Source organism: Eutrigla gurnardus (genome assembly GCF_963514095.1).
Source record: "Eutrigla gurnardus genome assembly, chromosome: 20".
In the NCBI taxonomy this organism is placed as follows: Eukaryota; Metazoa; Chordata; class Actinopteri; order Perciformes; family Triglidae; genus Eutrigla; species Eutrigla gurnardus.
The window spans coordinates 12,049,942-12,075,331 of record NC_139931.1 but is presented as its reverse complement, the minus strand read 5'-3'; the positions used below and the strand labels follow the sequence as shown (position 1 = coordinate 12,075,331).

Below are 25,390 nucleotides of genomic sequence, written 5' to 3'. Positions count from 1 at the left end.
CACAAACAAATCTATGCACGCATAATATCAACATAAACAAACGGCACTGGACACATTTATTGTATTTGAGAGATTAAAGCGCTTAATTCTGTCAAACTGAGCCGACGCAAGCTGAACATGCAGGGTTACGGACTCCCGTGTGAGGTCTTCATGCAAGGCACATTCATCATGCCATGATTCATACACTGTCGATGGCCTCTGTGGTCAGAGTGCGACAGAGGTACTTCATTTGTGGTGAACGCTCAGCGCTTGAATTATTGAACACATCCAATTCGATAGGATGCGTTCTCTGCACATTATGCATGCAGGGGTCGATGCACGTGAACGCCGTCATCCTCCTGTGGTCTCGGTCGCTACTATAAAATGTAAAAGCCCAGATGAGTTTCCTTAATCAAAGGCCCACAGGAGCTGTTAATAGATTAAACACTCCATGTTGAAAGCACACCACTGTGTCTGCCCGCCTGAACCCTGGGGTACAGCCTATTTATGCCATTTAAATAGTTACCATGGTAATGAGGTCACGCTTTGTTTAAGCTGATTTTGATCTTGATATATTTAGAAGGCAGTGGGCCTCAACGTCCATCATCTAATTAATGAATTATGACTCAGAAAAATAGCCAGTATTCTTAGAGCCAGATGACTCCAGCATCGTTCAGAGCTCAGGCGTTCAAAAAACGGCTCTGCGACACTAGAAAGGAGGTCTACGATTTCAGCTGTGAACCTCGAGCTGGCTGTGTGGTTGAGCTCAGCGAGAATGGCACTTTCTGCTCCCCAGTATCATCTCACCCAGAGCTTGTCCCCATGACCTCGGGGCTTTGCAGCGCTCTACTGCCATCCATGGGTGTGCACAAATGCTGCCATTTCTGCAGTTGGTGGCCGTTTTCACCGTATGAACTGATTAAAAATGCCCTTTATAGAGCACAGCCAGAGGCTAGCAGCAGAGTGGGGGGTTTTGTTGTTGTTGTTGTTTAATATAAAAGCACAAGGTACACTGTTGTCTATGTGGAGCTGCTCAACATGTGTGAATGTAGCTGTAACATGTGCATGTAGATTATTATTTTATGCAAAATTATGATATGTGCATTATTAACATGATGGTGTCAATATTCTATGTTTTTCCACAGTTAGCACCAATATCAGCAACACCCTCAATCTACATTATATAGGGAAAATCTGAGTTGCAACAAGCTGCGATGATTACCTGCTGAAATAGTAGAAGCTAAGACGCATGCTGGGGAAAGGAGAAACATTTTTTTCTTCACAGAGATGGAGAACAAAGAGAGAGGGGCAGAGAATTAGAGATAATAACACAGGAGCGTAGCAGTGAAAATGAGGCTGGACAATTATAAGAGTGGAAATGATGAGGAATGGCTGTGAAAATTAATGAAAAGGGATTAAATTAATACAGGTTAAATGGCTGACTTCCTCCCTTGCTAATATTTAATGAAAGCTTGTTCTGCCAACAGACTCTGTGATTAGACAGTTGATTGGCAGAGCCTGGAATTGTTTGAGGTATGGCAGATTGTCCTCACGACACTCATTATTCCAATCCTTTATTTGCTCCATCACTTTACAAAAGATGACATCTGACCTGCACTCTGTGAGCGGAATATTAAGTTTGAAAGAGTTCAGGTGCACGCCGCTCTAGACAAGTAAAGCAAACATAAGTTATAGATGATGGTCTCGGATGAAAAGACTCCTTGAAAGAGAAGAAGAGGCTGCAATGATATAAACCTCTGAGAGAAGATATGATGTGGGGATGTCTGGTGGCTTCAGTTATTATACAATCAGCAGCTGCATCATGCACGCCTTTCTTGTTGCCACAAATGATAAAAAAGCAATGCCATCAAAGATAGAGCAGTTTTCTACAATGATAATAAAGGATAAAGAGGGCTGTGGAAAATAAATAAGGTTTTATTTTGATGTGGTAATATTATATTATTTGAATATGTACTGTATATCTATGCATGACCACACTACCTATAGTAATAATACAGGAATATTAAAGTAGAATATGTTAATTATGGTTTATACCCACGGCTACCAAAACTATTTATATGAAAATATCAGGGATTTAGCTTCCAGCTGCAGTAAGCTGTGGAAACAACATACGCTGAGACTGCTTATGATCATTAGACCTCAGTTTTGCGCCTGATTATTTGATGACAAGCCAGTTTGGGTTATTTTGAGAGCAGAAAATAGCTTTGCGTGATCATGAAAGCTTCTTTTAGTAAAAGTAAACATGAAAAGAGTTACACACATGGCTTCCACTATCGGCCATTATAACTGCTTCCAACTTTGTGAGGACCAATTCAAGTTTTGAGTGATTACATTTTTGAAAAATTAGGACATTCTGGGCTGTCCCAGGCCCTTTTTCTGTTAAGGGTAAAGAATAGCTTTTCAGTTAAGGTAAAGGTTGGGGTAAGGAATGTGGGCTTGGGGCTATATGTCAAATATGGTCCTCACTATTTTAGAGTAAAGTATTTGTGTGTGTTTATTGGCTATTGCATAAAACATTATTATTATTAAGAATATAATCGACAGTCAAACTACAAATTGGGACCACTGGATGTGATTTAAGATATCAATGTGCTATTAGCCAGTAGTGCATGGGGTGGATGGTCTCTTTAATTATCCAAGATGGTGCACAGCCTCTTACTTGAATACCAGGTTGAGAAGGGTGGAGGGCGTCCATATCCATGTTTAAATCTTTGCTGCCACCCTGTGAATGTAACCATTACTGCATTCTCATTAGACATTGCAGTGAAGGAAAAATATAGTATGGTACATTAAAAAAACTATGTTTTTATTACTACATGAAAGCAAAAACCCTGAAATATGTTGACATACTTTACTTATATATACTTGCACATTATACTAATTAATTTCGATTTTTGTTTAGCTGTAGACAACCATTTAGAAGGAATCGCCTCATGTAATTGGATGATATATGTGATATATTCACTTGGCTCCGGTGTATTTCCAGGACACCACTGGACTTTGGCATAACCCTTCAAAGAAGCAGCAACATGTTTGTAAATGTTTTTGCTATTTTGCATAAAACCCTTTTCCAAAATCTCTGCTGGACATGGAACCCAAACAGCGTTGACACACGCCTCCTCACATCTCCTTAACACATTCCCATAAAGTGACAACTACAGTTTTATATTAGAACAACACTGACATGCACTGGCTGTGTGCAAGGCAGCGTTTTGGGTGCAATTCCACTGGTGACCACACAGGGTCAGTATCGCTGCAAAAATAGAGGAGCAGACACAGGCGGAGACAGATGTGGGAGTCAGCAGGTGAGCTGAGGGGGGCTGACATTTTTTGGATGGGGCTCAGAAAGCTGTCTCTTCTCATATCACTTCACAGTACACTCCACACAGAGGAGCCCATATCACTCACCCGATGTGACTGTGTGGGGAAGGGAGCCCGTCTACTGCTGACAAACTGAATAAGTCAGCAGACCAGGAAGCAGGCAGGGAAAGGAGATGACCTGGCCGTTTTGTGCGAGTGGGCCATTCTGTCATCATTATTCATGGTTGTTTAGGGCGTAAAATGAAACTGCCAGTGGCCAAGAATCTTGCAGCAAATTTGTTGTGAGGAGAGGCTTCATGGTTTAAAGGAAAATATTTGAGACACACTCCGGTTCCTGTACCCTTCATTTCATCTGGGCCATTGCGATGAATGTAAGTGTCGATTTCAGACAGTTGTGACTTGGAGCATCAGCTAAACGTCTTAAATCTGTCCTCAAATAAACTCAAATTACACTTGAGGAACAGTCCCTAAGGTGAAATGACACTATAAGAGGCTGTGAAGTGACTGGTATAATATCTGACACTGGCTTACCTTCTGTGATTGTGCTGAGAGCTAAAACCATTAGGATTATAGTAAAACAATAAAACCATACCATTTGAAAAACAACATGTAATCCGAATTTATTCAAGGAAAGCATTCTATAGCAGCCAGGTCAAAACAAAGACTACTTTTATTTAGCAGTTTTACATTCAAGGTGTTTTGCCGGCTTTGATCTATTCCATAATGTACGTCAACTCAGCAATCATCAGCTTTAGAGCTTAAGCAACAACGTCAGGCAGAAAGTGTCAAGAAGACGTGCAACTGAAGTTGTTGATATGGATACGCCTCAGGCAGACCGGAGTCAGTAAGATACTGTAAAAGTGCAAGCTACAGGCTGATGTAGGATATGTCATGAAGCAGGATGACGGATGAGCTGTCAGGAGCAGCCGTGGGCGGGAGCACCTGGATCTCTCCCACATTTATACCTCGCTGCTTGTGTCTCTCCTCACGGGTCCCTGGTCAAACTTAACTCCATCCGTCCTCCAATCAGTGTGATGAGTCTCCTGTGGCTCGGATGCACAGATCAGCCCTCTGAAATGTGCACACGCACACACACACACCAAGATGTGTCACACAAAAAAACAAGCAAAATGCCAGAAAAAGAGAAAAGAATGGATATATGCATGCAAAACAGGACGGGCAAGAACAGAGGCTGATTGGGAGGGGTTGAGAGAGAGCTGGCAGCCAATGCGCAGCTCTGCATCTTGAGGAAGAGAGGGGAAGAGAGAGGGAGGGAGACATAAGGGTAGAGTGAAGAAGTGAGAGAGGGAGGGGGGTGAGTCCGAGGCATTCACTCCGAGAGGGAAGATTCCAGCGTGATGCTGTTGGATGTGAGCTGCTCTCCTCTAACCGGTCCCTGGCTGTCCCTTTGACTGAGCCAGTGGTGTGCGAGTCTGGTAACTGTGCACTGCCAGCTCTGGGGGCTCTGCAGCTGCTCCGGCTGAGGCACAAGCTGAGTGGCCGGTTCCCTGCTGGGGCTGTCTGGAGCAGAGGAGGGCTTTGACTGGAACGGAGGTCCGGGGCAGGGCAGGGTAGGGCTGGCTGCAGGGCCGTTTGCGCCGGGGCCCCACAGGGAGCAAACATGAGCGTTCCCATGCTAAAGATCGGGGCGGTGCTCAGCACCATGGCCATGGTGACGAACTGGATGTCTCAGACTCTGCCCTCTCTGGTGGGACTCAACGGGACCACCATCTCCAGAGGGGGCACCTCGGAGAGGATTGTCAGCGTGCGTATGACTTCCCTTTGCTTTTTTTTCTGCAAGTGTGTGTGGCGCATGTGTCCGCTGTGAATGAAAGAAAGAGAGATGAAAGAGTGACACAGCAGAAGACAGGGAGAGAGTCAAGAAATGGAAATATAACGTGTGAATTAGTGTGTGTTTAACTACAGAAAGAGCAGAGTGGCAGGGGGACTTGTAGAGTCTGTCACGAGGGCTATGATGTATTAATAAGAGAAAGATGATGGAAGTAGACATGCATGTGAGAGCAATGTTTCAACCAGACATGAGTGATGCACATGTTGGTGTGTGAGTCACATTAAGAATAATGTTGCTGAATTGTGGGCTTGCGAGAGGCGAGAGGGGAGGGGGGGGAGGACGCAGTGTGAACGGCTGTGGTAAATCATATGTTTTTGCCAGGGTGACGGGAGGCAGAGAGCTGCTCTGAGTGATGTTCAGGCTGATTCCATCTGTCAGTCACCTCCAGGGTGGGGAGGATGGTGCAGATTCAGAGGTGATGGGGAAGAGGGGGGAGGTTGAAACAATGTTACAGTTTGGAGAATGTCTTATTTCTCCCTTGCTCAGTTTGTCTCAAAATCCTATCATATCCCTCACCTCAAAAAAAACAACAACAACACCGGGTTTGAAAGGGCTTGGAGGTGTTCTGTAACTCAAACTAAGCAGTTTGATTTAGTTTTTTGTTCAGGTTTTATATTTACATTACATGATTTTTCTACCATTTAATACACCCATGACGTTTATGTGTCTGTCTCAGTGTTTTAATGGGAGCCAAGAAAGACAACAAAATATCAGACGAGTATAAGCAGACAGATAATTGAGATATTTTCTGGTTCATCAGCGGTTAATGATTGCCTTCGCCTCTATCCTGAGTGTGTTTTTATGGCACCTCACCCATTAAGCAAATGCCTTGGTCTGTTGAAATGATCGAATGAAATTAAACGTCCCAAGAGATCTACGGCCATCTGGGCATGTGTGTGTGTGTGTGTGTGTGTGTGTGTGTGTGTGTGTGTGTGTGTGTGTGTGTGTGTGTGTGTGTGTGTGTGTGTATCCTGAGTATGTTTAGGCATCCCTGTCTCAGGGGTGAAGGTCCCTCTGTTTGAAGAAGAGTTTTATCCTTTTTAAATTGCCCATTAAAACATCAACCCCCACATAATGACACCTTAATGTTGCAGTGAGGTTTTGGGTTCCAATGGGTTTTTTTGTTTTTGTTTTGAGTTTGTTTTTTTATTTTAAGAAAAGGAACATTTTAGTAAGTGTTACCTTTGTGACAATGTCAAGCACCCAGCTAGCTGTTGCTGCAAATACTTAATCTTCTCTAGAACGTGTTCATATCTCAGCAGACACAACATCAAAGTTAAATCATAATCTAACCTCTGCAACAATGTCAGCGTACAAGGCATCTTTGAATTATTTACAGCACTAAAACTCTATAATCCTATTGAACACCCACCTTTCCCCCGGGGGAGTATGGCCTGGATAAGCCATCCATGTATTTGTTATAGCTGCTTATCCTTCTCAGGGTCAAGGGGGGGAAATAGTTTAGTAAACTCATTCTAATCAAGACTCATGACTGGAAGCCTTATGATTTGCATTTCAAAAGACTGGATATAATAAAATGCTATACATAGTTATCAGTGGATATATTTCAGGCAAGTCTCCTTCACAACCAGTGGAAGGAAAAGGCTGCCACTGAAGTCCATTTCATCAAAATTTCATCAAAACTGATGAGCCAGTTTGATTGTGCCAGGGATTATTACAGTATAACAGCCTGTTGTGATGGGAAACGTCTTATGCTTTGAGACGGGAATAATCTCCTCTCGTAAACAATGGCAGCGAATAAAACTTTAATGTAAAACCTCGCCTCAAAGTCCCATCACTATTAATGAGACATTTGCCTGTGATGATCGTAGAAGCGGCCGTGACTCACACAATGTTTAGAGCTCTAATCAAATACGATCACTGTGACATTGTGGCGCTACTGTGCCAGTGGCCATTGCGTTGCATGGCTGCTCCCCACCGCGGCAACCGCGCACGCCACGCGGCCCCGCGTTCTCGGCCCAGAGCGATTTGCAAAGTCTGCTTCACTGGCTTCCTGCGCCCGTCTTCTAACCAGCTGATCCAAGAACACAGCTGACTGGGTTCTTATGCGCCTTTCTGCGATGGCACCGAGCACAACACTGCCTGGGTGCTTGTACACATCTGGATAGTACAAAACCATGTTCCTTAATGAGGGGAAGAGACCCTGGAACACTTACATGGAGCTGGTGTGTCTGCACAGGATGGTCCAGACCAGAATAGCTGTAGACCTGCCAGGCTGAACACACAATCAATTTATTATTATATTTATATTTTTCATAGATTATCAATCTATTTACAAAATCAGTACTCATTTTGCAGTTAGCTATATTTAATCATTTTCCCAGTTAAAAATTATTCTCCTTTCTTGTCGAGGCACACGCTACAAGAATCTTTGTCAAGATTTTAATAACATATTTAAAGATTTATCTCAGTATGGACGTTTTTCTAGATTATGATTATGCGTATTTTCAACATACTTTTTACGTATTCAATTTTGTATATGTTTTATGCTCTCCTATTGTTTTGTAAAGTAACCTAATGAAGGTTTATGTGCCGAAACGTCACCAAATATCCCTGAAAGTTTATGGTTTTAAAACATTTAAAACGTGCTTTGTGAAATGTTAAAACTTTCATACTAACATTGGAGAAACCAGAGAGAATAATCTTGATTTTAAAAATGATCCAACTGGAATATCCAGCCAAGTCTTTTCCAATGAAAGTAGCAACAGCACTCGTCCCAACGTCTCAAAATTATCATTATGAATGTGAAAATATCATAATGAACGCAATCAACACACACGGCTATTGTTGGAGGAAGACTCATGCTGGATACTGGATTATTTTCCCATCAGAGCATTTGATTCATTGATTGCCGTCGGGATGTAAAGAAAATTTCAACAAATATAACAAAAACAGGTCTCTAAAATACATCACCCACTAGCTTTAAATCACCAAAAATCACCTTTATTTTATTTGCATTTTAGCTCGAGGGAATTCTGAGCCATCCAGTAATGCTTAACATAATTTGGTGTAGTACATTCAGAGAGACATCATACTCACAAACAGGTTTTCCCTGTGGTAAGATACATAATAAAAACAAGATTGGTCCAAGTATTGAGCCCTGGCGGGCGCTACAAGAGGGAGTCAGAATAGAAAGTCTATTAAGATAAGCTGTCTGCATTACAGCAATAACAGCAAACAAAAATAACATAAAACACTGCTAGCTGTCTGATTCTCTCAGCCTGGTTATCGTCTTCAATGGACGCAGTGGTTAAGTGATCGATTACTGGCACATTATAGTTTAGATAAACACGTTTTGTGTGTGCAAGAAGCACATACAGGGCAAACGTAAATCCTAGACCTTTAGTGTGCTTGTGTACCCGTAACACTGCAGTGAAAGACACAGGATGTGTGTGGCGACTGTCCCTTTGATATCTAAAATAAGAAGGCTGTGAGGCAGAAGAGTGAGGAAAATATTCTCACCATCAAAAGGGAGCGTGGAACAACAAAATGGCAGAGTACAAAGAGGCAGGGCTCAGACTCTGATTGGGGTCACCCTGCCTCTGTCTGTCAGCATGTGGGACTGTAAACTTTATCACTTCATCCACTGTGCAATCCAATAAAGCAGATTGTAAAGATTGATTCTTGGCTATGGATTGAAGATTAAACGCCGCTGCAGGATTTTATTTGTGCACTTTGCTTTTATGTTTATCAAACAAACTTAATGTTCGGACCCCGATAGGTGTCCTCTACCACTTGCACTCCATGTGAAATCTCTCTGAAAGACATTCTTGCAATGGAATTGTTTTGATACGCGAGCTGAATCGTGTACAAAACAGTATTGATCCCAGAATCTATAGTTGGGTTCCTAATCAGACTTTAGACATGATTCATTTGCCATAATGAGAGTGTAATTTCAATCGAACTGAACTCATGCCTGAAATATTGCTTTGCCCTTCGAAAACAATCCGATGATTTCACAATTCACACATTTCTGCTCCATATTTTCCCTCCATCAAACCACTGACTGTGTTCCAACAGTTTATATGGTGTTTTCTCACACCAGTTGCCCTGCCACGCTCGTCTCCCTCCTCCATATAACACCAGCCGCGATGGAGCTATCTTCAGCCCATCTAACAGAGTGGATGCCAAATGCGTTTACACCAAGGGCACCTGGCACGCCACGAGCAGCCCGCTCCAAAGAGTATAAAGCTGTAGCTCATAAGCCATGAGCAATGGTGAGTGTAATGCTGCGTTCTCCTGAGCCCCTTACTTCAGAATACGCTGCATGTGCCCAACCCCCTCCCGGGCCTATTCGAGTGCGATCCGGATTGGAACGAGCCAGGCGCAGATGGAAGGCGAGCAGGACGCCACGCAGGACCGATGGCAGTCATGGGATTGATGGGAGTGGGAAAGAGTGCGAGGCAGCAGGGAGGGAGAAGGAGGCAGCAGGGAGAGGGGCATGATGAGTTTATGAGTCATATTATTGACTGGCAACCATGCTGTGCTGATTGTGGTAATCAGTTTTCCTTCGGCGCAGGAGAGACCAGGGACTTCACTGGGAGTCTTCATTGAGTTTTATTGTAGAGGCCAGCAGCTGGCCTGTGCATTGAGGATTGACTGATTGAAGAAGGGGGGGGGGGGGGGGGGGGATGTGCATCGTTTATTTGTGTGCGGTGAATTACACCAATACCCAGCAAATTTGACAAATGAGATCTGATGCAGGGACAGATGTTGGTAGTTTGCTGGGGACAAGCATTTAGAAGAGTTCATGTCTGGCATAAAACAAAGTCGTGCCGAGGGAAAGAAGAAGAAAGTGTGGGAGTCAGAGAGATTACATCGGTAGCACATCCATTAATTTGTTATCCTAACTCTCAGGCGATCTGACATTGATGCCGCCTATATTCTCAGAAGACAAATGCCTCCCAGTCCTCCTGTCCTTAGGCTGTCCTTCCTCTGTGGCAGTTTCTCCGATGCGATGACAAGCTCGGCTCACAGAGCAGTGGTCAGCTCTCTCCCATATCTCACTGGCGCCTGCTTCTGCCTGTTTGGTCCCGCTGCCTGCTGCTTATGAAAGTTATAATAGACTTCCCGTCATGCTCATAAAGTAGGGAGCTGTAGATTTATGGTCTCATTTAGCTCTGGCTTTACAGCAGCCAGCTCCAGGGTCGGTCTAATGAAACGCCAGAGGAAGTCCATCCTGCCGCTCTCGACAGTGATACCACCAGCTCCAATATCTAATTGGATAATCCCTCTGAACTTTGTTCATCATTAACAACACAAGGGTTGTGAACGCGTTTGCACTGAGAGGACACGCTCGGGTAGCACAAGATGGTTAGTTGCTCCTAAACCACACATTATATCCAGTCTGAAGCCGGTCTCTTTTGTCCGCAGAGGAGGAATTTTGATGTTGCATTTGGTTCCCTCTTTTTAGCTTAGCAATGACCACACCCACTCACTTCGTCTCCTCTTTCCCACTCTCAGCAGGGATTTAACTGAAGTGGTCATTTGGCATTGCGTGCAGCCAGTGTTTGAACTAAGCTAGAGGAAATTAGAGCCATCTCTCTCTTCAACGTCAGCCGTTCTCAAACCACTACACTTCCTTTTCCGCCTGTCAGTATATCAGTAACTCTCACTCAAATGTGTTTTCTATGGGGTGGATCGGAGGTTGTGGTTAGATTTCATAAAGGCCAAGCCTTAGTGTGGTGATGTCATTGAACCGAGGGAACACTGGGGTGGCCCAAAAGGGGGCAGGTCAGATATCTAAGAGAGTAATTTTCACTTTAGTGAGCAAGCCCAATTGATTTCCCATCTGCCTTGCCCTCTGTGGTTTCCTATTGTTTTCATTGCTGCTGTCTTTTTCCTTAATTGGCTTTTTCACAGCAGCCATGACTGTGACAGCTTCAAATGTGGCACTTACATATTCCATTTCATCCCTCCCATCTAATGGGTGGATTTCTGGGACGGAGAACGGTCTGTGTCTGGGAGGAGAGGATTATCCCCTAGACCCAAAGTGCTCCCAGCTAGCCACCACTGATAGCACAGGTTATTTTATCACCACTACTCAAACATTTATACTCCTGGGGTTGACCTGCCTGCAGTATGAAAACAGTGTTCATTCATTTACCCTGCATAGTATTCTTAATAACATCGGATACTGAGGTAGTTGTTTTTCCCACACTAATGAGACATCCGATAGGCTGCATGGTGTGAGCACTATGTTAAATGAACCAATGTCAATAACCCACCTTTCGCTGCAGAGCAGAGACTTAATCATATTTACATAAATTAACAGTGTTGCAAAACATATTCAAGTTTACGACTTGCATGCCGAGAGCTCAGCTGCATATGAGCACGGAGGTATAGATCTCCTTGCAGCGGCTGGGAGGGACAAAGCGTATATAGGAACACAGCACATTTGCATTTAAAAATTACCTCTTCCCTCCCGCTACTGTGTTGAGAACGGGGATGGTAGTGCAGAATGGATAGGTGGGTGGTAATGAAATTGGAACGGATTCAAATAAGCTCTTAATTTCGGTCCAGCGTTTATGAAACATTAATGACGAGAGAAGATGTGGTGCTGTGAAAACTCCCTGGCTTGGGAGGAAGCACAAGGAGCACAGCGTGAGTTTAAACACGTCGGAAAATGAAGAAAGTATTAAGATAATGAAGCCGACATGCCTCCAATATTGCTTTGATGAATCTTTGAACGTATTGCTTTATACTGCCCGCTATGTTACATATCATAACGGATCTGTGTGACACCAACTGTGGCTCTTTTTTTCGGGCTGATAGCGGTATCAAATATTGATGCTCCACTTCTGCCTCCATTCGCAAGAATCCTTCTTAACCAAAAGTGAATATCTGGTGTGTAGGCAGACAGCCCCCACGTAGGACTATGAGGTAATTCTTATTGAATACGGGAGGCTGCACACACCCTCAGAGTGAGTAACGTAAGTCGATTCTGCTGTTGGAGGCAAACTAACCTCCACCTGTTAACACGCCAGATAACAACTGTAATGACAAGCCGGCCAGAAGGTCAACTATCTCACGTCCATAGTATTGCAGCAGCTACTGACCTGCTGCAATCATGTGAACAGCTGCAGCGATTTCCAGACCAACCCTCTCAGGGGTGGACCACTAGTGTAGCTGCAGCTTCAAATGCATGTCCGAACCCATGCATTATAACATCTGCAAGAATTCAATCGTGTGAATACTGTACGCACAAGGATGTACATGTGGGCTGTTCTTCACATCAGCAAACGTTTACAGATACACACAGTTATGCTCACAGAAATACACTCACACACAAATGCAATAAGTCCTGACAGTGAGTGAGATGTGGGCAGAGAAGCAGACGGAGGAGAAGAATCCCCCCTCCAGCAACGGCAGAATGAAATAGACCGTCAGATGCGGTTGAAAGAAATTGGAGAAGGCCTCCGCCGTGGAGACTGGCCCTTTTGTCTTGTTTTAAACTCCAACTCTGGCCTCTGTAGACCTCTGTCGTCTATCCACCTACCAGCCTTCTGAAGCTGGATTGCCTCAAAGAAGGAAGACTAATGATAAGAAAGGTGCTGACTGACAGGGGGGGAAAAAAAATCTCTAAGTTGCTGCAGGAACTGTCTGCACACCGACTCGCATATGCATCAATATTAAGAATAATGGAATAATAATTTAGAGAGAGTGCCAATAAGTTCCAGCGTGGGTCTGTCACACTGAAATATCACTATGGGATAATGTATGAATAGAAGATGTGTGAACAGTGGATTCCTCCTTACTTAGTTTAATTAAATTTAGATGTATTCATTTTAAAAAATGTATGAGTCTACTTAATATACGTTGGAAATAATGAAACAAATCTGAAAGAATGTATAATGCCATTGTCACGGTTGACATTACAGCATATTAAAGTAGCTGCGGTCCGTTGGCCATAATTCATTCGGAGTAAGTCATATTTAAAATTCACTCATTCTGTGTGAGGAGGAGGAGGAGGAAGGAAGGAAGGAAAGGCAGCGAGGGGGGGGTGGGGTGCCAGGAGACTGGCAGGAGTGACAAGATGTGACAGTGAGCACATTGGCTTGCAGGGTGGTTGCTACTTTACACTCCAATCACACAGTCCCTCTGTCCCCCAAGACATTTTAATCTGATCCCCCCCGACCCAAGGAGACGAGAGCACAGCACTGCTCCCGGGGAGCCGAGCCCAGCCACCGGATTTTATTTGCAGCCTTTTCCTTCCACTTATGTGGATGGCTCTTTAATTTTATCACTAAAATGGCTGCTCCTTCTCTCATTACATTTTGCTTTATATGCTGAGTGCGTGTGGACGCAGCGTGAACGAACGCCCCGTCCTGGCCTTTGCTGTGTGTACACGTGCGTGCGCTTTGCGAGCGCGCGGCACTACTTTTGATTGGATTAGTCGGAGAGAGACATCCATCCTCTCAGCCTCGCCCCCTCCTCCACTAGTTACGGGCCGCATTATCGATCCCGAATAGCTCCATTTCCTCTCTGTGTCCAAACTTATTAGATGCTCTGCTTTCACACAGCCCGGCCCCCGATTCCTCCTCCTTTCCCTTTTCGTTGAAACCCCCATTTTACTCCCACTTCTCTTTGTCCTCCTGCATCCTGCATCCGCCTATCTCTGTCAAGTCGTGGTGTTTTTCATCCCCATCGTGATTTTCCACCAATGTCGCCGTCTTATCTTAATCTGCACCCATTTCTGCTTATGTTGTCCCTCCGACTTTCATATCCTCCATCTGGCTCTCTTCTCCTGCCTGTAGTGCCGTGAGAAATCTCTGGTTTCACCTTCTCTCTCTCTCTCTCTCTCTCTCTCTCCAGTTAATACTAAAATTAGACTGCAAGTGATTTTGTTGGAGGGATCAATTGCCATTAACTGCCTTTGAGGAAGAGGAACTTTTGACAGGGTTGCAAGAGGGGGAGAGAATTCCATGGAGAAATTATGACTTTGCAGCTAACGTATGGTGACAGAATGGGCACAAGTAATCATGATATGGAGTCTTTTTTTCTTAAACACTTTCAAGTATTAGAACAATTATTGGTTTAGAAATGTTTTATAAGGGTGGAACATTCCTCAGATTATTGCTGATAAATGCTGGCAGAATTAAATATCTCGTCTACCCTGATGCATTTTGAAAAGTCTGCTTTGCAACAACGGCAGACCACTTTATTCTCCTTTTTCATGTGACGTCTCTGTTTCTGCAGGCTCTGTACCCGAGCCCAGAGGAGGGCTGGCAGATCTACAGCTCGGCGCAGGACGCAGATGGGAAGTGTATCTGCACCGTGGTGGCACCGGCCCAGAACATGTGTAACCGCGACCCGCGCAGCAGGCAACTCCGCCAGCTCATGGAGAAGGTGACAGCTGTCAATAACACACTCACTTTCAGACACGACCGTCACCCACGCAGAGACGCTGCACCGCCACGCTGCACCGCGCTCCAGCCTGGTGCCGTCTGTCACACGCAGGCTGCTGAATAGTCTCCCTTCCTTTTACCCCACGGTTGATCACGCGGATGAATACGACGCCGATCAGAAGACATTGTTTGTTGAACTATCCTGTTTTTAAGCCACAGGGTAAATGTGCTCAACTCACACGTGGAGTTGGATTCATTGATCCTTACCCTTCAAATGTTTCTTTTGTAACTATAAATCCATTTTAATTGAAGAAAATTCAATGTGTTACAAATCAGTGAAAATACTAAATGCCTTGGTTGCACAGTAAAGGCTGCACACACCACATCTGTTTACCCAGCCTTGTGCTCATTCCGTCTTCCTCCAAGTGAAACATAGAAGTCAACACTTCTTTTTTTTCTTTGTGAATACATAAAAATGCTAATATCATACAAAAGTGTGCACACACAAGCCTCAAGCATGCTACACTGTTTTAGCAACCAGGCAATAAATCAATGTTATATTTACATTGTTAACCTACAGTGCAGTCCAGTGCATGCAAATGTCATTTCCTGCTAGTGGCTAGCGCATAAACACACTCAGATGAGGCAGAACAGGATCTCTGCTTACAAGGGATCCACAGCTGCTTGTTGGCTCTCCAGACTTGCATTGATTGGCAGTGTGCACTGAGTTGGCGTCTACCCGCTCATATCCACTTTCTGCTTGTCTTTCCTTGTCTTTACCAAATTAAATAATAAAATAAAAACATTAAAAAAACAAAGAAATAAAGTGGAACATCTTCCACTTGCTTGACGGGCCATGGCAGCTCATTCACGGCAGAGTTGTTTTTGTGGACTCTCACAAGCAGTGAATGGATAATGAGAGGGTGGATCCGCAGAAAGTGAAAGCCTCGGAGCAGAGAGGTGGAAAAGAGCGGGTGAGACAGGCGGGGCCGACATTGATGTGGTCTTGCGCGTAGAGATGGTGGTAAATTGAGATGCTGAACAGGCCCTTAGGTCCTGATGGATCAATGAGACACCTGAATTCACACATTGCATTCCTCATCAGTGAAGTTTGCCGTTTTTTTCCTTGACAGACTCAGTCTGCCGCCGTTTCAAGCGCATGTTCATACAGACAAAATCCACACTCACGCACACATTCAAAAGAAGCTATTTCAACAAAGAGGCTCAGAAACAGACACTCTTCACAAAGCCATTCAGAGGAGAGACATGTGGATGTATAGATGTATTCACACGCATAGAATACTGTTCCTGCATGTTTTTTTAAATATATGCAGATTCAAAATATAGTCCATGCAGTATGTTGACGGATGCTGCTCATGTACTGCAGTTCATAGTGAATGAGTTAAATGCAGATTGAATTCCCTATAAGACACATGATTTTATCCAGTATGTGCATGTCTCCCCACATGCGTGTCCTCATTCTTAGTACAGTAACATTCTTAATTAATTCATAATTCATCCTAAATGTAGTGAGATTTCTTGCAGAGAGAAATATAACTTTTGGGTGGGTGAAGATAAACAGGTAAAAGAAATCTGCCTAAATGAGCATTTTCTCTGCGTAAATCAGAGCAATTATTAGAAAACACATGAATACTACATGTCAAATAATGTAATTTGTTAAGTGTCAGATGTGCCAGATTTTTTTGTCAGACTCTTAATTTTGAGGGCACAGTTTGTTTTGCTGCAGTGTATTTCATTTCAATACAATTCACAAAATAAGGTTTCAGAAATACCATCGTCTCCTTACAGCCTCTGAATATTATTAGCTTTGCAGATGTATGATTGATCGTACATGCACGCTGCTTGTAAGACACCAGCCAAGCGCTCCTGTCAAATACAGACCACAGCCAAGCCTAATGAGGACACCTGGGGTCAGCGCTATTTGAGCTGCACACAAGTGAAAGCCACAAGTTCAAAGACGATGCGTGCGCGACTGCGCGTTGACGTGTACATAACACCACCGTGCATAAGACATCCTCATTTCAACCCAGAGCATGTATGGGAATTCTTTGAGCGGACCAGATGCACAAAGACTCTCCCTGACACAGAAAAGCCAAGGTTGCACTAACAATGTCTAAACCAGCCTCTGTTCAAAGCATGTAAAGTAGCCGAGTGGAAAAGCCTCTATTCAGCTTTCTGCAAAGGCAGACAAAATACCATCCAGGGCAGAGTTGGCCCTGAAGGACGCCGGTGTCTGACTTAAGAGATCCTCATGCCCTTTTGACCTCTCTGTACTGACTGAACTGAGACGAAATCAAATGAGATAGGGTGACATAGTCAGGCATGCACTTGCACAAACACACTTTAAGATTTGGTGTGGAGAGAGAGCGACTGATTGGATTCTGGGCCGTACGGACGTGAGGTCAGAAGAGAGCGGTTGAAGGAGTCCGTAGCCCTGGATGGTGACACTGGATATCTTTAGACTCCAGGCTGGTGGAGGAGTTTACCGTTATCCATTCCTCCGACTCTTCCATCTGTAGTGCTGTCAAATACTTTTTTTTAATTGGCAGAGAAAAATCTATCCCGACCAAATATTGCCTCGCCACTTCACGGAGCACGTGGGAGATGCGTTGGGTGTCGAGAAACAGTAGGCTGGACACAAAGTAATGGAGTGGGTTGTCAAAGTGTAGGCAAGCAAGGCATTTGGTGCTAAACAGACTTTATGTCAAACTGTGACCTTTGAGAGTTGGGACTTTTTTTTGTTGTTGTGAGGAGTGATTGGAAGAAATATCTTCTTCTGTGCGCTTGGGGCTTCGGTGTTGCGTGTCGGTGTGGGTGGGTGTCTGAATGTGTGGGTATAGTTGGACATATGTACATGCGAGCCGCCTATACCCACCGCAGCTCTGCAACATTTGTCAACGTTCTGATGATTTCTGGGCCGTTCGGCACAACGTGCAGGAGATGAGGGGGCGTGCAGAACAGTAGGCTGGTTATGCAGCAACAGAGTGGGCTGTCAAAGCATGAGCAAGCAGAGCACTCGGAAAAATGTTTTAACATAGAGCAAAACTGAGGACTGAGATTCAATAAACACCTACTTGACAGCATGCTCGCACCTCCATGCCATTTATATTTGTTTCATGAAATCAGATTTTGTATGTAGGCATTTACTTGTCATCGGTGACAATGTGCTGATCTATTCTAGTCAGTTCTATAAAAGTTCTATGTGAAAGTATTTTAACATTTGAGTAAAAAGTGAAAAATAGCTTTCAATGTCGACATCAGTGGAACTACATCGAGTCCAAGTCAAGACCAAATTCAACTTCGATAAACTCTGTGCAGCTTGTGCATACAAGTGATTAGCAACATAGCAAAAAGACAAGACAACAAATGAAGAAGAAGAATAAGCCCATGGACACCACGGCGGGTGCAACAAGCATTCAGAAGCCACATAAAGGAAACAGCCACATCTTCTGCAATCAACTGCAGAATAAAGCGTAACAGAAGCAGACCACACAGCCGTGTTAATATAAACTCCACAGTAAACACAAAAGGAGCATGTCCACAGTTTACACGCTACGTTCAAGGCAACACAGCAGAATGTACGTTACAACAATAACTGAGTTTCTTGTTGTACTCACATATCTGCAGCATTGTGTTTAAGTCCTCCTCAATCTGTCCAGGCCTGAAACTCTGGAGTACGTCTGTGGAAACAGATGGGGATTAATGCAATTATGATGAAATAATATAATAATTTAGTTATTGATTATCATTTCTAGACTGATCGGTGCAAATTGACGTGTAATTTAAGCTGTCAGCTAAATTAAGTGGAGTAACTTCCATGTATAAAAGTAGCAGTAAATAGAAACATTCACGTAAAGTACTCTGGATTAGGACTTAAGTGAAGTTATCAAAGCCTGCTGGAGGAAATGCACAGTGACTTTGCACCGCCGGTAAGTGAGTCGAGCTCGTTTAAACACACATTAGATGTGTATCAGGAGGGTGTTTACATCGCGTTGCATTTACTCGTGTTGCAGCACTTTGGTGCAAACCTGACAAGAGTAACTAACTGAATGATCGCTGGGAAGCAACGAGGCCTACCTCGGGTTTACCGACGCGAAGTCCTCTCCTCACTCGCTGCACCTTTTTATTTGTTTTATTCGTCCGCTCGTTTTTTTTTTTTTTCCTTCCCGACGCTGAAGTCAGCTGTTGGATCAACACGCTGGGTTTGATCCGGGTCACTTGGTCCGTTTACAGCCTGTAAATTACAGCTGGTGTGTTGGATGATTCAATCCCTGTTTGACGAGATGAAAGCTTTTATTTTTAAGCGTGCCGAGGTACAGACAGTCGTGCTAATCGTGCGCAATAAAGACGCGATCCGTCATTGTGTTGATTGTGTCACGTTGTTGCACGTTTTAGTACTGTTCACTAACTGCAACGACCCGGATGCGACCCATTAGGGACAACCCAACCCTGGAAAGAAGGGAGGCTCCAGTCTGACTCGAACCTATGGCAGCAGCTGCATGACAGCCTGCTAAGCATCCAGTTAAATTGTGTTGGTCCATGCAATGCAACTTCAATTCCGTTTGGTCTGTCAACTCAGCAAATAAAAAAATAAAAAAAAGTTTCATCGCAGGTTCAAGTCCAAAGTAATGTCAAAAGAGTGATCGCCCAAAAAGAGTTATCGGTATCAGTTTGTTGCTGTAGAAGACACATTGACACAAAGTATTCACATTTGAGATCAAACAGCTGATCTGCTCATCAGTTCAGGTCTAATTGCAAACTAGAGCTGCATGTCTGATGAGAAGTGATTGTAGGAAATATATTCCTTTAAGTTTAACACTAAAACTTTTCTTCCTTGGATGTGTGTGTGTGTGTGTGTGTGTGTGTGTGTGTGTGTGTGTGTGTGTGTGTGTGTGAGACAGGTTCAGAACATTAGCCAGTCAATGGAGGTGCTGGACCTGCGGACGTACAGAGATCTACAGTATGTAAGGAACACCGAGAGCCTAATGAAAGTGGTGGATGGAAAGCTGAAGGTGGCCTCCGACAATCCCCGCGGTCTCAATCCAAAGGGCTTTCAGGTAATTGGCTGCCTGTCACCTGCTGCACAGCAACGTGTGTGTGTGTTTGTGTGTGTATTATTCTCAAGTCAACGCGGATACCTCTCAGGTGTCTCACTACTCTCCGCGTACACACAAACTTGGGCGGATTCATTGCAATCTCTTCCGCGCTTCACACACAATGACATTCTGTATGACTCTCGATAAACTGCCACAATGGTCCAAAAATTCAATTTTCATCCTCTCGTTGAGGCCCTGAGTCACTGAGTCATGCTCAGCAAATTCACATGCTCCTGAATTATTAAACTCCCGGACCTAGAACTGAAGTGATTTTTTCTGTATTCAGCTTTTTACATCCTTTCCCCTCTCTCCTCACTCAGTTTCCCTTCCTCTATGTACTTAACATTCTGGCGTATGCTCTTAGATAACTGCCACATATATTCCCATTTATCTCCACCTTATCTCTACATGCTGAGGCCCAGCTGCCATTATCAGCAGGCCTTTTTGTCTTCCTGTCAGCATGCTGTCTTGACCAGGCTTTCTCCGCATTTTTCACATCCTTACAGATATTAGACGGACCATAAAATAGTTTGATTAAAAGATGCCTTGATACATGCTAAGTGTGCTTTACCAGTAGGGGCTGCCTCAGCACAGCGACAAGCATGAATGGCTGTGTTTTGCTTTCAGCATGTTTTATGAAAGTCAATGGAGGTAGCGAAAATGTTTACGAATAACAATTTCAAAGGAAAGCCTGTGGATGACTCAAACATGCAGAATAGTAAGCATTATATCCTAGGACTTGTCTGAGTGCAAATTCACAATTCAATAAAGAATTAAAAGAAATAAAGAGAACATTTTATTTATTTATTTTTTAAACAAGCAGGATTTGACCAGAGCATCTTGGCTGATGAATGCATGCAGCTAAAGTTGCCAATGGCAGAGCGTGGGAGATTAACGAGACCAAATTTTCGCGGCTTGAAAAGGGGAAAATTAGATTTATGATGTGGCGCCACGGGGCTGAGAGCTGCTCCATCACCAGATTTACGATAAACCTTAACAAGGAGGAAACAGCCCCTCCTGTGGCGGCAACACTTTATTGATACACCTATTCCTCTCTTGAGCTCTGTAGCCTCCGTGCATGCAGCCGGGCTCTCCTGCCCAACCTGCACTCCTACCTGAAGACACATTGTTCCTTTCACTTTCTAAGCACATGAGTCACTGAGGAAGCAGCACAATGCTCCTTACACTAGGATGGACTGTAAACATACATTGGCCAAACTGAAAATAATGGGTAAATAATAAATAAAAACAAACAAAACTACAGATCATACAAGCCCACACAGTTCAAACAAGTGGGTGGACGCTTAATCAATACAGAAACAAACAAAAGTTTTATTTTACAAGGCTTAAATATACAATAGTGTGAGATATAGCCAAAGAAAGAGAAATCAAATATCAATGTGTCAGTAATTCATGCAATCGCAGTAAATAGTAGCTTGGTGCAGTTGTGCTATTAATCTCATGATGAATCCAAGTGCTAGGAAGTAAAAGAACCCAGCTACAATATGAGCTCCTGACTGAGAGATGATCTGCCAACCAGAAGCAACAACTGAAGATTGAAAGGCTAGCTCCTCTGCACACAATCTCCTGTACTGACTGGCTGACGTCAACCCCCCTGTCCTTTCTTCTCCCAGGGTTTAATCTTCTCCACCCCATCTCTGCTTCCATGTGTCCTTTTCTGTGATTACTGTCGTAGGAGTTGAAAGACAAGGTCACCCAGCTGCTCCCCCTGCTGCCAGTGCTGGAACAGTACAAGACGGATGCCAAGATGATCCTTCGTCTTCGTGAGGAGGTGAGGAATCTCTCCTTGGTGCTGATGGCCATCCAAGAAGAGATGGGAGCCTATGATTATGAGGAGCTGCGCCAGAGAGTCCTGCTGCTGGAGACCAGGCTCCATTCCTGCATGCAGAAACTAGGTATTTGACATGTGCAAATGGCCGTGGGTGGGTAGTCGTTGAATGTTTCATTTTAAATACATTCTCGTCATGTAGCACTTAAATAATTAGAGGTTAGACAACAGCACTATAGAAAGGAATGAATGGTTGTATAAAGACCATCCATGGTCAAAAGTTTGCTGTACATTGGAAACAATCTCTCTCCTTGGGAATTTTCTGCATACATTAAGAAAAAAATGTCCTTGAAAGCCTGAATGAATAATTCTCATGTAATGTGTTCGCTTGAAATGATGATTTTATAAAATCCTACATATAAAAACTGATGACTTAACAGAAAAATTCTGCAGTTTGAATTAAACCTTTAGGTCATTAGTGTTTTGGTATTGTCTTCCATTAAGCATTTGCAGAAAGCAAATTACTTTGTGCAGAGATGATTAGAAGTAATAATTAGATATGTTAATTTCCAGAAAACTTGTTTTTAAGTGCCCGACCAAACAAGTGGAGATAAAAGGAAACAATATACAAGAATGGAAACAGAAATCTTAGAAGTGTGATGAGAAAGAAGTTGCAAAATAATAAAAAATGTGTTTTAAAAAAATATTATGAATGGTCAAATTTGATTTACCTCCAATATTTAGATCTATATTGAAAGTAGTAACGCCTTCTACAGTGACAGTAAAATTACAAATTGTGATATCTGTCAATAAATAAAATGTTCATCCAAATGTTCATAAATTGAAACAGAGCCTTAAACGTATCCTAGTGGAACACCATGTTTCAAATGAGTCGTGTAACTGGTGAATTGTGTGTGTTTTTGTGTCCTATATATTAAATTCATACATATACATACTTGCTGTTCATGTGTATGGCGTCTCACCTCTTTCTCTTCTTTGACCTCCAGGCTGTGGGAAGCTGACTGGCGTCAGTAATCCCATCACAGTACGTGCATCGGGATCAAGATTTGGCTCCTGGATGACTGATACCATGATCCCCAGCTCAGACAACAGAGTACGTCCCTCTGTTTCCATGCTCACCCTTGAACTACAACTATTTCCTCCCTGCTAGCTGCATCCGTGTCCAGCAAACATAGAGGATAAAGTAGAACCAAAGTAATTGTCAAAAAAACTCTGTCAACTGCTTAATGGGGGAAAAAAATCCCTCACAGCAACACTGTCATGATACTCCAGTGACTGATTGACTGTTTTGTCTAAGGAGGACTTCTAGTGAGCTCTGGAGGAGGACAGACAGAGAGAGAAATGGGGATGCAAAGCTGAGTCACTGATGGATAGCATCCCTTCTCCCCGTCTACCTCTGTCACGGCAACTCCAGCTGATTAATCACTTCATCATCGGCGCAGAAAGTAATGAGTTGTTTGGCCTAAAGTTTCCTAAATCACCGAGGCAATTAGCATGAGTATGCGGAGATGCTCTGGACCCGGGTGATATAGTGATGGCTTCAGCTGATTAGAGGTGACATGTGGTTTCATTTGGGCCGATATATGGTAAGAAGCAGGTGGGGAAAGACACAGTGGGGGAGAAAATGAAGAGGAATTGTGGGGCGTGGAGAATGGAGGAAGTGGTGGTCAGGGGTGAAGAAGTGGAAGAGTAGATTATTCGCCATTGGCGAGGGAGAATGGGAACTGTTGAAGTTTAAGAGGACAGATGACAATGGCCTTTTCATCCCCACCCTGAATCGTAACAGACTAAATAGATTGCCAACAGAGAAGGTCAATTTCTTTGATTGAATGCCATGATCTTTGTCTTTAATCACCTTACTTACTGAGATCCCATTTGACTCGTTAGATCAATCACTGATTGTATTAATAGCCAGATACATCAACAATATCACATCAATACCCACACCGATCATGATAATCCTATTTGGGGGAACGTCACTGAGAAGCCAAATGGGAAGAAAAAACAAACTTTTGTAAATGTGCGAGAGCTTCAGCCTGGTTCAGCTCTAGGGACTCATTTTGCAGGCAGGAGAGAAACAATGCTTAATGCTCCATAATCTCCCCCTCTCCATAATTCAGCTGCTGTACCTCACCTCCCCCGTCTCCTCCCATACACCACCTCCCGTCACACTGGAATTGTTACAGAAGGGAAGTACCTATTCAACTGGGAAGCAGCGAGTGCAGGAAAAAACAGAACGAGGGGCGTCAGAAGGACGAAATCTTCATCTTAATCAAACTCACCTTGATATGTTAAGGACAAAATAAATATCTAAGCCAACTGCAGTTTAATTGAATCAAGTAAAAAGATGAACTGTGCCTCGGGAGAAGCATCGAAGGAATGAGATGGGAGATGCAGCCAGAGAGGGCCTGTGTCGCTGAGAGGGAAAAGATATAGCTGCTAAATGGATAGATTTTTCTGTAAATGTGGACTGGAGAGGCCAGGGAGCATGTGCACTGGTTGACTGCAAAGTGCCAACGTCTTCACTCCCGCACAAGGGAGAGAGCAATAGTTCACATTCAAGTATGCATGAAGACTCAAACAAGTAGAAATTCACCAAATACACACAACACGCTTACTTTGCTCAGAGCATCGCCACAGGCTCCAACTAAACTTTGCTCAGTGTTGTTGCAGAGAGGCGTGTCGGGTACAACAACATTCTCCTGTTACATCTAGATCTTCTCGTTAGCTCATCCACCTCTTCCCAATGTGATCGATCTCTCTCCTCTCCACAGGTGTGGTCCATGGATGGCTACTTCAAGGGACGGCGTGTCCTGGAATACCGCACAATGAATGATTTCATGAAGGGCCAGAACTTCGTGCAGCACTTGCTGCCTCACCCCTGGGCCGGCACCGGTCACGTGGTGTACAACGGCTCACTGTACTACAACAAGTACCAGAGCAACATCATCATCAAGTACCACTTCCGTTCTCGGAGTGTGCTGGTGCAGCGCAGCCTGAGCGGGGCCGGCTATAACAACACCTTCCCCTACTCCTGGGGCGGCTCCTCTGACATCGACCTGATGGCGGACGAGAACGGCCTGTGGGCCGTTTACACCACCATCCCCAACGCCGGGAACATTGTCATCAGCCGCCTGGAGCCCCAGAGTCTGGAAGTGCAGCAGACTTGGGACACAGGCTTTCCCAAGCGCAGTGCTGGAGAGTCTTTCATGATCTGCGGTACACTTTATGTCACCAACTCCCACCTGGCTGGTGCCAAGATCTACTTTGCCTACTACACCAACACATCAACCTATGAGTATACAGACATCCCTTTCCACAATCAATACTCCCACATCTCCATGATGGACTACAACCCCAGGGAGAGGGTCCTGTACACCTGGAACAATGGACACCAGGTGCTCTACAATGTCACATTGTTCCAGGTTATTAAGACTTCTGGGGACTGAGAGCCCCCAGATTGACCCACTTAAATAAATGCTGTGATCATTGTTCGGGGGAGGGGCAAATGAGTTGGGTGGAGGTGAGAAGGGTTGTGGGTGGTGTGGTTGGGGGGCTTCACTGTACGGGCATAGGCTTGGATTTTTTTTAAAGAATTTCAATCTTCATAGAGTGCTATTATTCACATTCTCAACAAAAAAAAACCAGATACAAAGACTGAGCGCTTCTCTTATTTTTCTTTCTGTGATGAGTAAGCATGGTTCTTTTTATTTGTGATGAGAAATAAATATCAATCTTTACCATTTATGACTTTGTATTTCATTCTCACTGTAATTTCAAATCGACCTTCACTTTATCGTGCTGATGGGAACAACAAAGAAAAAGAAAAACATGGCTTCAAAATTGGATGTTTGCACTCCCAACATAGCAAATTATTAAACAGTATAATAGGTATTTTTTGTTTTTAGTTATGACTAATATT

At 43.8% G+C, this 25,390-nt stretch overlaps 1 protein-coding gene across 2 annotated transcripts in view; it reads left to right on the top strand.

Moving 5' to 3' along the window:
* The window catches only part of olfm2a (olfactomedin 2a), a 39,186-nt gene extending 14,004 nt beyond the window's left edge, over nt 1–25,182 (top strand). Inside the window, exons 1-6 of one of the 2 annotated variants that reach the window (XM_084038100.1) lie at nt 4,637–5,086; nt 14,393–14,542; nt 19,464–19,619; nt 21,355–21,574; nt 22,455–22,561; nt 24,243–25,182. In XM_084038100.1, coding sequence (XP_083894226.1) covers nt 4,943–5,086; nt 14,393–14,542; nt 19,464–19,619; nt 21,355–21,574; nt 22,455–22,561; nt 24,243–24,917 — 1,452 coding nt within the window. In that variant the 5' untranslated portion in view covers nt 4,637–4,942 and the 3' untranslated portion in view covers nt 24,918–25,182. Of the gene's footprint in view, nt 1–4,636; nt 5,087–14,392; nt 14,543–19,463; nt 19,620–21,354; nt 21,575–22,454; nt 22,562–24,242 lie in introns of those variants that run through there. The other variant, XM_084038101.1, reaches the window with a different exon arrangement.
* Nucleotides 25,183–25,390: the final 208 nt, after the last annotated feature.